Source organism: Myotis yumanensis, unplaced genomic scaffold (genome assembly GCF_028538775.1).
Source record: "Myotis yumanensis isolate MYYU_CA2020_CCGP unplaced genomic scaffold, mMyoYum1.0.hap1 SCAF_6, whole genome shotgun sequence".
Lineage (NCBI taxonomy): Eukaryota > Metazoa > Chordata > Mammalia > Chiroptera > Vespertilionidae > Myotis > Myotis yumanensis.
Window position 1 is genome coordinate 58535144 of NW_027223757.1, and position 16794 is coordinate 58551937.

Here is a 16794-nt window from a genome sequence, read left to right on the forward strand (position 1 = left end):
TAGAAATAAGTATCTTTGTTTGTGCTGGACTCCAAGCTGGCAGACACGAGAAGGGAAAAAGAAGAGGGTTAAATGAACAGCCTGCCCAGAGACTGCGATGAGGAGAAATCCTTTATTACCAATGATGCTTGAGTGTCTGGGAGCCAAAACTACAGAAAAAGAATCTTTTGAGTAATTTAAGGTTGGCCAGATGCCACCACTTCTGGCTGATGGCCAGAGGACCTGGGGGGGGGGGGGGGGGGGGGGGGGGAATGGCAGGGTGCCACTGGAGAAGGTCACGCGCTTCATTGCTAAAGCTGCCTTTGGGTGTAGCTGCTCACTAAGAAACTGAAAACTTTTTGTCCAACAAACTTCCCAAGTGATTCCTTAGCACATGATATTTGCCAACCTTTACCTAACTCACCCCTCATCCCCTCTGCCAATCAAAACAACTGAGAACCTCATCAAAGCTAAACAGGGACAGAAAACAAAAGCACTGTGCTTCAATGCTCTAAGACTTTACATGGGTCTTGCTCAACAAATATCTGGCAAATGGCATGAATGCTGTCGTCCATGCAGGACTGTTTTTACTGGCTACTCCCAATTTGACTGGAAAAGTCATTTTTCCTGGTGAATTTAATTATTATGTGACTTTAAAACTGTATTGAAGGTGTTACCCAATGGAATTCCAAGTTAGAATTAAAGCACAGAATGTCTAGCTTGTAATAACCTATGCATTTAGATTTAAATCTCTTGCGACAGGTACGTGATTTCAGGTAAGTGACAACATCAGTTCAATACCTGAGCACAATGTCAACATAAAGCTACTAGTAAGCTGCCACAGACATCAGGCATGTAACTTCTAGAAGGAACAGCATCCTTAGCTGTAATTTAACGAACTGTGTGATGTTTCCACAAGATGAACAAAATAGGATGGGTGAATCCAGGGATTCAGATACTGAGCAATCTCAATTGTCTATATAAAAATTGTTATACTGATCTCCTTTCAGCCCTGATAATTTCTGGGATCTAAAAAGAAAAGCCTCTTAATTCAAAATTATATTTGAATCAAATAAGCAACTGTAAATACAGAAAAAGTATTTTTTAAAAAAGAAAGAAATCACTGGCTTCAATGTATAAAAATTATAAAATGAGCTGTCCAAAATACAGCTAAATATGTCTAATGCATTCTAAGTCAAGAAATACTAAATACTGAAGAAAAAAACACGTGTTTTTTCCTCTGTTAAAAGTGCCATTCTGGCCCTGGCCAGTGTGGCTCAGTTGGTTGGGTGTTCTTCCGTGCACCAAAGGTGGCTGGTTCGATCCCCCTGGTTCGGTCAGGCACATGCCCAGGTTGTAGGCTCGATCCCCCGTGGGGAGTGTGCAGATGGCAGCCAATCGATGTTTTGTTCTCACATCTATGTTTCTCTCTCCTTCCTCTCTTTCTCTTTCTCTCTCTCTCTCTCTCTCTCTCTCTCTCCCTTCCTCTCTTTCTAAATGTCAATTAAAAAATAATAATAAAGTACCAGTCTGAAAGAGAATTTTCGTATGATTCAGCACCGGATTTGGGAAGCTAACTTAGCATTATCATACCTAATAGTAAATGGACATATGATATATGTCACAATTGACAATGAAAATATAACACAAAAAGATCTTTTAGACTCTCTCTATATTTTCTTAATAAAATATAATTTTATTTTTCTAATTCTTAATTGTGATGTTTAAAAAGATAAACCAGTTTTATACTTTCTGACAATAATGATCTATAGTCCCATTTTCCCCAGTCCAGTAGTCCTAGCCTATCTCCTAAGCACCTGTGTACACATTTAATAATTCTAAAAGCCTGCCATTGTCGAATAAGGTTGAGAAAAACTGGCTTGAGGACATTACATTGATGCTTAAAATGTCAGGGAGATCGCCTGTGGACAGCTCTAACATTCATTGTTTAACCAACTAAGGAAAAAATATTGTCAAAGCAGCAGCTGCCACCCCAAAACAACTTAATACACTAATCAAAACACTTGTTCACAAAAGAATCACAGAAAGAGAATTTTTTACAACTTTAACATGGGTTACCAGCTTCTTTTCATTCCATGAATAATCAAAACCCTTGAGCTTTGTTTATTAAAATTCTTTATATATTCCTTATATAGCTAATTTTTTGTATAAATGAGTTGTTCACTTATAGATAAGAAGGAAAATCAATGTAGTTCAAAAAACTCAGAACTGTGCTGTAGGAAGCTTGAGCTCAGGATCTGGCTCACCCACTTGCCAGTGGGTGAACTGGTAATATTTCACCTCTCAGAACTTCAGTTTCCACATCCCACGGAGAGGGACTAGATCAAGGTTTCTCAACCGGACACTGTTGGCATTTTGGGTCATATAATTCTTTGGTGGGAGAGGGCTGCCCTGTGCATCATGGGTCAGTATTCCTGACCTGCACCCACTAGATGTCAATTGGCAAGCCCCAGTTATGACAACCAAAAACGTCTCTAGACATGGCCAGATGTCCCCAAGAGGGCAAAATCACCCCAGCTGAGATCCACAGGACTAGATATATCCTCAATATTCTCTCCTGTTCTGATATTCTACAAAATATAGTAAATATCTTTTTTTTCTTAAATGTTATTTGTTAAGCTACAATGTTTAGAGGAATTGAAATACAGTGACCACTTATACCAATTCTAATTTTAGTAGATTCTAAAATCTTTTTCTGGAATGAAAATTCACAAAAGGACATCAAAGCAATACACAAGGGAAACTAACATAGCTCATGCGGTGCATGTCAATGTTTTTATCCCATTTTCTAGGGTAACTCTTTCAACTGGATAAAAAAGAAGAGAGAAAAAGAAGGGCACATTAAACATGTTCTTTAATTCTACCACATGTGTACTTTTAGAAAACAAAGGGGCCTTGTACTATTAGGAGCAATTTAAAGTGCCTGACTTTGGGGAAGTAAAAAAACACTTAAAGCTACCAGCAATTCAATGATTCTCTCTCATCATTGATGTTTCTCTCTCTCTCTCTCCCTCTCTCTTCCTCTCTGAAATCAATAAAAATATATTTTTTTTAAAAGTGGTTATATTCATTTTCCCAAGTTGCTTTGAGAGCTCACAGCTGGTGTAAAGGAATGAATACAATAATGGAAACACCTCAGATCTCATAAAAAGTCAGATGTTTAGGCCTGGAGACTAATTCAGTAAGTCCTTTGCTGTTCATTTTCTCACCTAAGTCTCCTCCAATGAGTGGACCAAAATACAGCCTTAGGAATCACAGCCCAGTTGTGTTCATATCAGCACAGAATCCAATAATAAAAGTGTAATATGCAAATTGACCGAATGGTGGAAAGACCAGTTGGTAGGGGGCTGGCGAGCAGGCAGCGCAAGGCCAGCCAAGGTGCATGCCAGTGGACGGAAGGAGGGGAGGGCAATGAGGGGGAGAGAGGAAGGCAGCAGAGACCAGAATCAGCAGAGGGGTGATGGGGGAGGTGGGGTGATGGGGGGGTGGGGCCATGCCAGTAGGCACCATCCCTTGATCAGCAGCCCGGTCGCCTCCCGCAGAGGGAGGCCAGTGGTGGCAGCAGCAGCAGCAGCAGGGTGATGGGGGCAGTGCCTTCCCCTAATTGGCCTGGTTGCCTCCTGCAGAGGGAGGCCAGCGGCAGGGTGATGGGGGCGGTGCAGTCCCCTGATCGCCCGCCTGCCTGGTCACCTCCTGCAGAGGGAGGCTGGCTGTGGCAGGGCAGCAGCAGCGGGGTGATGGGGGGGGCACCATCCCCTGACCACCTGCCCGGTCGCCTCCTGCAGAGGAAGGCCAGACTGCGGCTTAGGCCATCAGTAGTACATCCCCTGAGGGCTCCCGGACAGTGAGAGGGCGCAGACAGGGCTAAGGGACAACCCCGCCCCCCCAAGTGCACGAAAATTCGTGCCTCCAGTGTGTAAAATAAAAACACACCCTGAACCTGACATACCAAAGTCTTATTTGACTAAAGCACACGCACGCTCTATCGAGGACAAATTTTGCATATGGCATGTGGAATCTGTCTCAAGCATAAATGAAAGAATGTGTGGTACTCAACATAAAAATCACACACACCCTAAAATCAACTACCTTTAATTGCCCTCTTCTACTCAATGCTTCCCTAGAATTCTCCAAATTCCAACTTTTGCTCCTGATCAAGGGATCTCCTTGCCTAAAGAGTTTAAAATTGCTATTTGGTATGGAATGTGTTGATGAAGTTATACTAGTCAATTTTAAGTCTTCAAAGCACTCCTATTATTTTGTTCTATCAAAGGACAAGGAAGGAGAAAAGCAGTTTAATAGTACTAAACCCACACTCACCTGGATTATCTGGAATACAATAGAATTCTATCTACCGCTTTTATAGCATTGTCCTTACTCATACAATTTCTTTTTATATTAAGTAGTATTCAGCTTTACAGTATTATGTCAGTAACCCCCAATACTTCAAATTCTCCCTCTTGATGGAATTTAAAACGCTTCTCCACAGTTCCAGAACATTGGTAAAATGCCAACACGGACAGTCTCATTTCAAAGTGTAGGCTGCCACCTATTGACTGACTGTGATTCGTTCCCACTCCACACTCCACCTTCCCCAGAGAGCTAGTCAATCCCTCATAAAACATTGTCTTTGCTGTCATTTAATGCTGTCTTTGTTATGTCATTTCATACAATGCATTCAATATATCAATATAATATTTTAATTAACTAACTTTGGGGAAAAACCACTAAGCAGACATGTTTCCATATAAATGAAAATTCCCACTCAAAAGGGCAGAGGAGTATTTTTAAAAGGCAAGTGATACTTTTTAATATGCAGAAAGCATTTTTAATAACTATTTCTCTTCTTAATTTTCTTTATTCTTCACTTCCGACACTGAAGCTCACCTCCTCTCATTAGAGACGGTAGTTGTGACTTAATCGTTCCTATTAATCAACCTGGAATCATAGTCCTAAAGCTGTTATGAAAATTCACAGCAGTTGTTGACAATAAAACTAAGAGAGCCATTCATTAGCTCAGCCCCTTGTCATATAAACATAAATCTGCTGTGCCCTCTAAAAGCAGTGGACTTAGTTTCTCCTTTTTTTAACCAATTTTTTAAGAAAAAGAATCAGACCAACAAAAAATCATTAAAGGAAGATAAACAAATCCCCTTTTTGAGGCCATAGGCCACTGTCTCAATATTCACCAACACTATGTTAAGAGCTAGGAATACACAAACAATTTAAATACCTGTTGCCTTTAAGAAATTGTCTGGTGCACAGATTTGGTGAAAAGACAATTACAACATAACTTGCAAGATGTAAAATCTGAGCAGTGATTAAGTAGTGTCTTGGTCTTCTTGAGGGTCAGAGGACCCATCTCAACATGAAATAGAATTTACCAGGTAATCAGATGAGAGAGAGGAATTCAAATGGCATTCGAAAAGGAAGAGAGATGAAAAGAAACAGGGGCTTAGGGAATATTAGTAATATTAACTGCATCTGCGGTCAGGTAGGTAGGTAGGGGGCAGATCACAAAGTCTTTTATATATCCCACCAAGAAATGTATGTTTCAGAATGATCACATTGGCAAGAAGGTAGGGGATTAGAGAGAGCGTAATTACTAAGAAAAATGAAACTGTCCAAGCAGAAATGATTAAGAATCTAAAGTGAGACTCCAGGGCAGTGAGAATGGAAAAAAAGAGACTATTTTCAAGACAAACTATGAAGATAAAAGTGTAGGTGGGACTTGACTGGAGTAGGGAATGCGAAAAAAGGAAGAGACTAGGATCTCCCTGGTTTCTGGCTCAGCTAACCAAATAGATGGTGGTAGATTCACTGACATAGAAAATGTACTTGGAGGCATGAGTCTGCTGGTTGGAGACAATAAATTCAACTAAATTTGAAAATATGAGTTTGAAAATGCTGAATTGGAAGTGACTGGAACACTGAGGTGATGATGTGCAGTGATACATAAAGTATTGAATATACAGATCTGAAGTGAAGCTCAGGCTAGAGGTCTAGACTAGAGATGGAAATTCGGAAGTTGCTAGTGCATGACCTGAAGGTGGCATGGATGAAATGCCCCAGACAGAATGGATACAGTAAGAAGAGGAGCCGCAAGGATGAAAACCTGGGCAGAGAGCCACGAGAAGACTTATCAGCTTGAACAAGCATATGACAGGCTACCACACATGGGCTCAGGGAAAATGGAACAGTGAAGGCTAGAAATTGCTCAGCAATATAACTACACAGATACAGACAAGACAATAATTCTGAGAAAAATAAGAAGTAACAGAAAAAAGACAAATATGAAGCCATGGGCATGAGTCTACAAGAACTGAGCAGGGCTGCTGAGGACTGGACATTGTGGGCCTCACTCGTTCACAGGGTCACCAGAAGTTACAGAAATGTTTTTCAACTTCTGGTTCTCAGTTCCACATGCAAGAAGCTCAGAAGTTGACACTTTGTCCTAACAAGAAGGTAAACAGACTGAAAAATCTTCTTAGACCCATGAGAGGGGAGGACACAGAGCAGACCACTGCCCCCAAGATGAGAGTGACAGACACTTGAATACAGGGAATCTCAACTTACAAAAGCAGAGACCCAGGAGCTGAAACCACCGCAGGAACCAGTGCCCGAGAAGGAAAATCTGAACTCTAACTGCCTAATTGTTGGAGGCTCAGTGTAGACAAGTCTGAGAGTTAAAAACGCCAAGAGACTCCATCAATGGGGAGGCCCCACTGTGAGGTTTACCTCCAGGAGCTGGACTAGGTTCCCACAGTAAATACTGGAGAAAAAAATCCCCTACTGGAAGCAGACAAGGAACAATTTTGAAACACACTAGACTACAGCAGTTCTCAACCTGTGGGTCACGACCCCTTTGGCGGTTGAACGACCCTTTCACAGGGGTCGCCTAAGACCATCCTGCATATCAGATATTTACATTACAATTCATAACAGTAGCAACATTACAGTTATGAAGTAGCAACGAAAATAATTTTATGATTGGGTCACAACATGAGGAACTGTATTTAAAGGGCCAGAAGGTTGAGAACCACTGCACTAGAGCACTCCCTTCTTTTTTTTTAACCTCATCAGAGGAGGATATGTTTTTATTGATTTTTAGAGAGAGAAGGAAGAGAGAAACATCGGTGTAAGGGAGAAACATAGATCAGTTGCCTCCCCTATGTGCCCTGACCAGGGCTCGAACCAGAAACCTTCTGGTGTATGGGATGACACTTCAACCAACTAAGCCACCCAGCCAGGGCCAAAGCACTACCTTCTTAAGAAGGTCTGCCTTCAGGTGAAACTAGTTAACCAGAGCCTCGGCTGCTGGATTATCAGAGCTAACTGACCTGGGGGAAGGAAAATAACCAACTCTAACCCACTCTAGCCATCCTGTCTCACCTGCGAGGGGGAAAAATTAAGAAACACTTGTAAAGTTCATAGTCCACAGGCACAGGTTCACCAAAAGAGTGAGGACCTACTCATAAGACTATAGCAGTGGTCACCAACCGGTGGTCCGCGGACCACTGATGATATGTGAGGTCCGAAAGGTTGGCGACCGCTGGACTATAGTATGCTTCCCCTCCCTGCCCCATTTCTTCACCACATCCTTAAAGGCCTACTTACAATAGTTCCTTTTACCCAGTAAATCGCCTTGCTATATATCAAGAAAAATTATGAGGCATAACAAAAGGCAAAAATGAAACAATTAGAAGAGACAGAGCAAGCATCAGAACTAGACACTGTAGGGATATTGGAATTATCAGACCAGAATTTAAAACAACTATGGTTAATTTAATATGCTAAAGGCTCTAAAAGATAAAACAGACAGCATACAAAACAGACAGGCAATGTAAGCAGAGATGAAGATCCTAAGAAAAAAAACAAAAGTGTAATTGGGTGTTTTAAATATTAGTTAATACATGCAAATATATTTAAATACAGTCTAGAAGTGTACAAACTAAGCTATGTACAGTGGTTTTCTCGAGGTTGTCTCTTTCCATCTTCTTTATACTTTTCTATATTTCCCAAATTGTCTACAATGCATATGCATTACTTTTTTAAGTCAAATGTATAAAGGCTTTTACTTTTTTTAAGATCTAAAGTTTATAGGTGTCTAAATTAGCTGGAACTAACTGAAATAGTTTGAGATAGTTGAGACTGGCCCAACCATGTCAAACTCTAAACAGCTGGTAGAAATAGACAACTAGGCAAAAGCAGAGGGACAGGACCCAGGAAGTCAACCTGCTATTAAAGAGAAGAGAGAAGAACAACTGGTAAGTGATGTGGAATAAGCTATGGTTTCTTGAATTCAGAGAAGAATGGGATAAGAAGAAACAACAATTAGAAAAAAATATCTTAGAGACCCTCACCCTTTACTCTGCTAGCACACAGGAGCCTTACAGGGCATTGTCAATGGAAAGAAGAAAGATAGATGTCAATGCCCCCACCCCATCTTAACTGCTTTGCCAGATTAGATAAAACCAAGAGAGGAAATAAACGGTCAAAGGCATCCCTCACAGTAGGTGCAGGTGAAACATTCCTCACTTAAAAAGTCAGGAGTTGGGAAGGCTGGGATGGGCCACAATGCATTCTGAGAGTCTGAGTCAAATGAAATGAATGAAAGCAAGAGGCAGAAATCAATCACATGCTAACAAAAGACACCCATCAGCTGGGATGAAAGGTAATGTAATGGTTCATTTTATGTATCCACTTGGTTAGGCAATGGTGCCCAGTTGTTTGATCAAATGCCAGTCTATATATTGCTGTGAAGGTATTTTTTAGATGTGATTAACATTTAAGTCAGAATTTAAGTAAAGAGGATTACCCTTCATAATGTGGCTGGACCTCATCCAATCACTTGAAGGCCTTAGGAGAAAAGACTGCAAATTTCCCACAGAAGAAGAAATTTGGCCTGGAGACTGCAATATAGAAACTATGCCTGGGTTTCCAGCCTGTTGGCTTGCCCTACAGATTTCAGACTTGCCAGTCCCCACAATTGTGTGTAAATCTCTCTATTACTCATTCTCTCTCTCTCTCTCTCTCTCTCGATACATAGATCTATCTATCCATATAGAAAGATAGATACACAAATACATATATAGATATATAGATATGTATCTATATATATATATATATATATATATATACACACATATACACACAGAAATATAGACATATCCTAATACTTCTATTTCCTGAAGAACCCTGACTAACACAGGTAATAAAAGATGAACTCTAGCCCTAACCGGTTTGGCTCAGTAGATAGAGCATTGGCCTGCGGACTGAAAGGTCCCAGGTTCAATTCCGGTCAAGGGCATGTACCTTGGTTGCAGGCACATCCCCAGTAGGGGGTGTGCAGGAGGCAGCTGATCGAAGTTTCTCTCTCATCAGTGTTTCTAACTCTCTATCCCTCTCCCTTCCTCTCTATAAAAAATCAATAAAAATATATTTAAAAAAAAAAAAAAAAGATGAACTCTGTTAACAGAGACTAATAGGGCAGAATCTTAAACTAGAGGCAATGGAACTGAAATTGGCTAAGACAGGCAACAATAATATCAAAGATTCCTGGACATATGAATGAGGTGATAAGCAATACATTTAATGAAGATTATTTTGAAATCTATAATATGTGTAACATAAACCAGATCAAAGGGATGCTACATTTGGAGAAATCTAGGCCAAAGTATTCTATGGGTGGCTATGGAAATGAAAAAGAAACCCATTCATATAAATAAGGATATAGCAATAATATAACAGGTATATTTTATATTCTCAAGATCTTTAAGTTCTACAGGAATACTGTTTATATATAAAGATATTAACTTACCATACTTGTCTCGCAAGCCAACGGTACATCTAAAGACTCCACCAAAGGCAACATCTTCACCAAATATTACTGAAAAACAATGTTTAAAGAACACGTTTTATTTAATAATCCCTAAGTAATAGTAACCATGATAAATAAGTAATATAAACAGAAAACAAGACAATAAATTAAAAAAAAAACAAAAAAAAAAAAACAGGAAACAGATCTGGACCATAGACCCAAGTCAAAGTTTCTCAATTATGACATTATGGACATTTTGGACTGGATAATTCTTTTGCTGTAGCAGCCTGCTCTGTGCATTGTAGACATACAGAAGTATCATATTTCTGATCTCTACCCAGTGGATGACAGTTGCCCCCAAACACACAGCTGTAATAGCCAAAATCTCTCTAGGCAATGTTACATATAAGAGGAGGAAGGGGGGTCAAAATCTCTCCAGTTATGAAAGAACCACTGATCTAAAATCTCATCTTGTTTTACCATGAAGAAATTGAGGCCATACAAGTAGTAAAGTAACTTGTTAAGTCAGAAAGCAAGAGGCAGAACCATGATTCACACTCCAGGCTCCTGAATCCCTGGCCAGTGGTTTTTTATACATGTTACTACAGGCCCGGTGCACAAAATTCATGCATGGGAGGGGGAGCTCCCTCAGCCTGGCCTGCATCCTCTCGCAAACCTTACCGGGGATGTCCAACTGCCGGTTTAGGCCCCATCCCGCTATGGATGGGGCCTAAACCGACAGTTGGACATCCCTCTCACAATCCAGGAACACTGGCTCCTAATTGCTCGCCTGCCTGCCTGATGGCCCCTAACCACTCGCCTGCCTGCCTAATCGCCCCTAACCGCCTCTGCCTGTCTGCATGATCGCCTCTAACCACTCACCTGTCTGCCTGATGGCCCCTAACCACTCACCTGCCTGCCTTCCTGATCACCCCTAACCACCTCTGCCTGCCTGCCCGATCACCCTAACCACTTGCCTGCTTGCCTGATCGCTCCAAACTGCTCCAGGGGGCGGGCCAGCCTGGGTGAGGGGCCGTGGTGTTCTGCACTTTCCAACCAGGAATGTTTTAATAGGCAGTCTCCAAAAACTTGAACTGAAAAACCTAAAAGTAGAGTGCTCAGATTTCAGGCATCAGGTGCTATTAGCAGGATTTCTATCCCAATTAAACTCCAATTCTGAGCTCTCAACAGTCTGGACAAACTGCCCTTCACTATCTCCAAAGTTTCTTATTCGTCACTAACCCATTTTCCTACACTTCAAACCAAGGTAACAAACGAAACCTTTAATTTTGATCTTCCTCCCGCAAGGGAACAGCAAACCTCAATTGAAATAATTTCCCACCAGAAGTCACGTCCAAATACTGCGAGACTGAGGACTATAGGGCTGACTATGTACATGCGCAGTAACAGGCTCATGTTCTAGCGGTAGGCGCCCAGGCGTCCTCCACAATCCCACGATCCTCTGGTTGCATACTTCTGGTTTTTCTAGCTCCTCCTCAAGGGGTGTTTCCTTCACTCGCATTACAACATCCAGGGCCTCTGGTTGGAAAGGATTTTTCTGTTCTTTGACATTGATAGCTGTTTACTATTTGGAATCAGTAAACAGCTGATGGAGTACTGCCACTGCCATGAACATGTGGGTCTTAAGCACACTCATGAAAGAAGTACCCATTCAGTCCACAGCTGGCACTGTCCTGGTTCTCAATGAGAAAGGTACTATGCTGAGCCATTTTCCAATTGGAACTTCCTCTTCCTTCCCCAGCACACTCCAAACCTACACCAGGCCAACAACCCCAACCCTGCAGACCCTTAAGACCTTCCCCCCATTTCTTCGACTTTCCCCCATCAAACTCACACCCTATCACGTTGCCTAGGGGCACCCCTAACCACTCCCTGGGGGGCGGGACCAGCCTGGGCGAGGGCCATGATGTTCTGGTCTCTGGTCGTTCTGGTCATTCCACCGTTTCAGTCGCTGGGCTTTTATTATATAGGATATTATACAATGAAAGCACTGATCAAAAGAGCTGAAAGCAAAGCATTCTAACTGACAAAACAGTCATTTATGTGACTGTGACTTAGACTGTATGAAACAGAAAGGAGACAAGTACAGTGGGACATACTGAGCAAGAAAAAAAATAATATAGGTACAAATTGAGAGGAGCTTGAGTAAGTCAAAGAAAATAATGAGAATTGATAGAGCTAACTTCTGGTCATATTAATGCACCTAACCATACTTGTGGACCTCAGGAAAATAACACCTTTCTCTACTCATTTAGATTAATTGTCCTCAGACAGCATTCAAAACAAAATAAGATCCATCAATGGAAAAATATCCTTGGGTGAATATTAACAAAACAAAACAAAACAAAAAAAGATCCAACAATCTAACTCTTACTTCCTCCTAAAAAATAACATGTTTTTCATGTGATCTTAAAACTAGGGATTCTCAAGTAGATGTCCAAGGTATAAGGTACAGCCAATCAAATTTAGAAAACATACAGCAGGAGGACAACTTTTTTATATTAACAATTTAACTTGATAAGATTACTTTTAAAGTTATTCCTCACCCTAACTGGTTTGGCTCAGTGGATAGAGTATTGGCCTGCGGACTGAAGGGTCCCAGGTTCGATTCCAGTCAAGGGCATGTACCTTGGTTGCGGCACATCCCCAGTAGAGGGTGTGCAGGAGGCAGCCGATCGATGTTTCTCTCTCATCAATGTTTCTAACTCTCTATCCCTCTCCCTTCCTCTCTATAAAAAAAATAAATAAAATATATTTTAAAAAATAAATAAATAAAGTTATTCCTCAAAAAAAAAAATCTTGGCCCAGCCAGCATGGTTCAGTGATGAACCAGGAGGTCAAGGTTCGATTCCCGGTCAGGGGACATGCCTGGGTCAATCCCCAGTGGGGGTGGGGGGATGCAGGAGGCAGCCAATTGGTGATTCTCTCTCATCATTGATGTTTCTGTCTCTGTTTCCCTCTCCTTCCCTCTTGAAATCAATAAAAATATATTTTTAAAAAATCTTGAATGAAAATGTAACCTAAAGGAAAGCACAAAATCAAATCTTGATTTTATAAATAGACTAGAGACCCGGTGCACAAATCCGTGCATCAGTGGGGTCCCTCGGCCTGGCCTGCGGGATCGGGCTTAAACTGGCTCTCCAACATCCCCCAAGGGGTCCCGGATTGCGAGAGGGTGCACACCAGGCCGAGGGACCCCACCGGTGCATGATCAGGGACGGGGAGGGACGCGGGTGGTTGGCCATCCAGGTAAGGGACCAGAGGAGGACTCCAGAGCGTGTCCAGCCCATCTCACTCAGTCCCAATCTGCCCGACCCCAGCAACAAGCTAACCTACCGTTAGGAGCATCTGCCTCCTGGTGGTCAGTGCACGTCAGAGCAAGCAGTTGAGCGGCCTTAGCATATCATTAGCATATTACGCTTTGACTGGCTGACCAGACACTTAGCATATTAGGTTTATTATATAGGAAGGATAGCTGAACAAAGTGGTACTTTCCATTTTTTCTATACGCTAGAGAAACAGGAGTGCACAGTAGGTATTAATCCAGGTGTTAGTATAGTATAGGAACCATACATACTGTGAGAGAAAGTTAATTTGATGATGTTAGAGATAAATGAGAACTAATCCATAATGAATAGATTACAATGGGTTAACATCATGATTAGACTATTGAACCTTAACCATTTGGTCAGGTGTTTTACAAATTTCAGGTACATATAATGTTAACCATTGACCTCCAGACAAATATTTCCAGTAAATCTTCAATTCTGAAGTAACACAGCAACCACAAGCAAACACAAAGGAAGTTTACCTGCAGTAGGATCTTTGGCCAATGAGTTATCCAAAGCACTTGTTATTGCCTGGAAAAGGTTCATTTTCTGAGTTTGTCCTGTAAAAATAAAAATTTTAAATTACATTTCATACATAGTAAAATATATAAAAATAACTCATTTCTTAATAGTTGATTACAACTTGATTAAAATCAAGGTAGAAAAGAAGGTAGAAAACACATTACATTAATTTATTGGATTATTTAAAATGATGGTACCTCTATAGAAGATAAAAAAGCAACACAGACTTCAAGGGGGCTGTTGAAGAGGCAAAATTTACGCATATTAAACAATTAAAAAACAAGTATAAAAAAAGGAAGAAGGCATATAATCAAGTGACCAAATGTGTGTAGAAAATAAATAAAGGCTAAGCAAAGTCAGGAAAGTTTATCAGCCAGAGTGAGAGTGGCCTGGGAAGAAGCCCTAAGGGGTGTTGGGAACATAAGCCATAGGAATGCACATGCCCACAGTGGCATGTGTTAATTATGCCAATGAAAGCAAATGGTCATGGGCCATTAAAAAAATAAGGAACACTAACAAAAATCTTTAGTACCCAGAACTGCTGGTGTTTGGAGAATATAGAATCCCAGGCCTAAACAAACCACACTTGGTTCTTCCTTTTATCTTATTGCTCCAGTCAGAATCTCTGCAAGCCAACCTCCATCTCCCTAAATGGGTTAAATGGATCAGTACATGTAAAGCACAAAGAACAATACCTGACACAGTGAGTGCTGAATAAATATTAGTTATTTATTATTAGATTCTGGACTTTGTCCATGTCCTTCATCTTGGCCTGGGCATTATTCTGAAGGGTACAAAGCTTTATTTGATAAAGTTCCAAATGTTGAAATTCAAAAACATTATGACTTCAGAGCTATGATTTAAGCCTTGATGCTGCCCAGTGACCATAGTCATCCTATCTTTGGGTCCACTCCTCTCCAAAACCACTATTCAGAGCAGAGAATGGCTTCTGCCTAAATCTTCTCTGATCCACAGGCCCAGTCTTCATTTTAGTGCCCATCTATGCACTGGTGCTCACTTTAGCCCATAGCCATGCTGATATCAAATCCCTTCAACACCTGTTGCCTACCCTGACTACTGCCCCATCTAATCTCTGTGCTCCTCAGTAGCCTGGTGTGTTCCAAAATCCAGGTTCTAATTCCCACATTGGGACACAATGGCTACTGCTATTGCCTTCAGTCCTCTAGGCACTGATCACTCATTTTTTTTTTCTAGAAAAAAATTTTTCCATGGCAGGCTCTCATCTATGACATCTTGAATCTTCCATTATCTACTGACACACGGCCTACTGTTTCTCTATCTAATCTAACCCCATCAACACCGCTACATGCAGGTCTTGTAGATCCCCAATCAGATCTTCCCTGCTGCCCTCCTGGCCAGAATAAAGGCCTGTTTCTACTCTTATTTTTGATAGCGATAACAGGAATTTATTAAAGAAAATATTGTTATATCAACTATGTCAAAGAAAAAACAATCACACCTCATGTCCATAATTTATTTTTCTTCAGGCTAAGGCTATATCATTTAATAGATACTTTCCTTAAAGTATCTATTAGTGCAGGACACTAATAATAAAGTACTTATTAGGACACTAATAAGTACTTTATTATTAGTGTCCTGCACCAGATAATAATAGTTTAGGTTAAATTTTTTTCCCAACCACCATGGCATTCCCACTCTTTCTCCTATTTCATACATTTCCTAAAGCAAAATTTTTATTTGTCAATTAGGATTTTCATAGGTAATACCTAGGAAGATGAAAAATGCCTAAACATCTACGCTGCTATTTATTTCAAGTCCGCTAACCATTAAAATTAATATTGAATGTTTCATTGCTGCTCAGCAAATTTCCAGTGGGAAGAAAGCAAAGATTTTAATAGTAAAAATCATACCAAGGAAATTTAGAAAGTATTGCTTGATAGCCACAAAGAATTTACTCATCTTATATGAGTAAATTTACAAGGTTATTTAAAGGTTATATTTCCATGTAAGCACATAAACTTTCACTCCTAAATACTTTTTTCAAATAAATTCAAAATTTTAGGGTTTTGGATTAACTGCTATTCTACCAGAAGCTTTTAAAAGTTTTAAATGTCAATATTTTACTGATTTTTGAGAGCGAGAGAGAGATTTGTTGTTCCACTTATTTATGCATTCACTGGTTGATCCTTGTATGTGCCCTGACTGAGGATTGAATCCACAACCTTGGAGTATTGGGACATTCTAAACACAGAGCTACCTGGCCAGGGCAGACAATTTTTAAAAAAAATTTAAATAACTTATTTTTACAGTTGTACAATATTATATTAGTTTCAGGTGTTCAACCCAGTGATTAAACATCTATATAACTGAAGAGTGATCACCCCAATATTTCTAGTACCCATCTGGCACCATACATCGTTATTAAAATATTATTGACTATATGTTACATCCCCATGACTATTTTATAGCAACCAATTTGAACTTCTTAATCCCTTCATCTTTTCCACCCATCTGCTCCAACATCCCTCCCACCTGGCAACTATCAACATGTTACTAAATGACAATTTTTAATATAGCAACATCTACTTTCAATTCTTTTTAAAGTTGTAGTATGTTTTGTGGATGGGTCAGGAAGAAATGACAAGTTATTCACAGGTAAGATCATTTTAAATATCTAATTTCCTTATAACTACTTATTCTCCTACTGGTGGCCCAGTGCATGATTTGTGCACATTGAAAGGAAAATAATTAGAAGAAATATTTTAATATTGCTATTTGCCCTTTCTCTGTAATGGACACTGGTTAACACCTGCGGGGTGATCGGCGGGGCAATCATCAGGCTCCCATCTGGCTCCCTCAGCGCCTGGGAGTCGGGCAACGCCCCCCCCGCCCCCCCTCCCCCGCTGGTTGCTGTCTGTGGGGCGATCGGTGGGATGATCGGGCCCCACTTGCACACTCCTTGGCCTAGCGCTGCCTGCTTACCTGCTCCACCATCCCGCCACAGTCCCACTCTCATTGGGGCCCATTAGGGCCGGCAGCGCCTCCACTGCCACCTGCTGCCAGCGCCTCATCGCCGACGCCCGCCATGTTCTGTGCCACCCCCTGGTGTTCAGCGCACAT

At 40.9% G+C, this 16794-nt stretch overlaps 1 protein-coding gene across 2 annotated transcripts in view; it reads right to left on the minus strand.

Moving 5' to 3' along the window:
- The window catches only part of BCKDHB (branched chain keto acid dehydrogenase E1 subunit beta), a 204968-nt gene that overhangs the window by 174038 nt on the left and 14136 nt on the right, over nt 1-16794 (minus strand). For both annotated transcript variants that reach the window (XM_070418189.1, XM_070418190.1), the window contains exons 2-3: nt 13653-13730; nt 9821-9889 (exon numbers count right to left, since the gene is read on the minus strand). In XM_070418189.1, coding sequence (XP_070274290.1) covers nt 9821-9889; nt 13653-13730 — 147 coding nt within the window. The remainder of the gene's footprint in view (nt 1-9820; nt 9890-13652; nt 13731-16794) is intronic.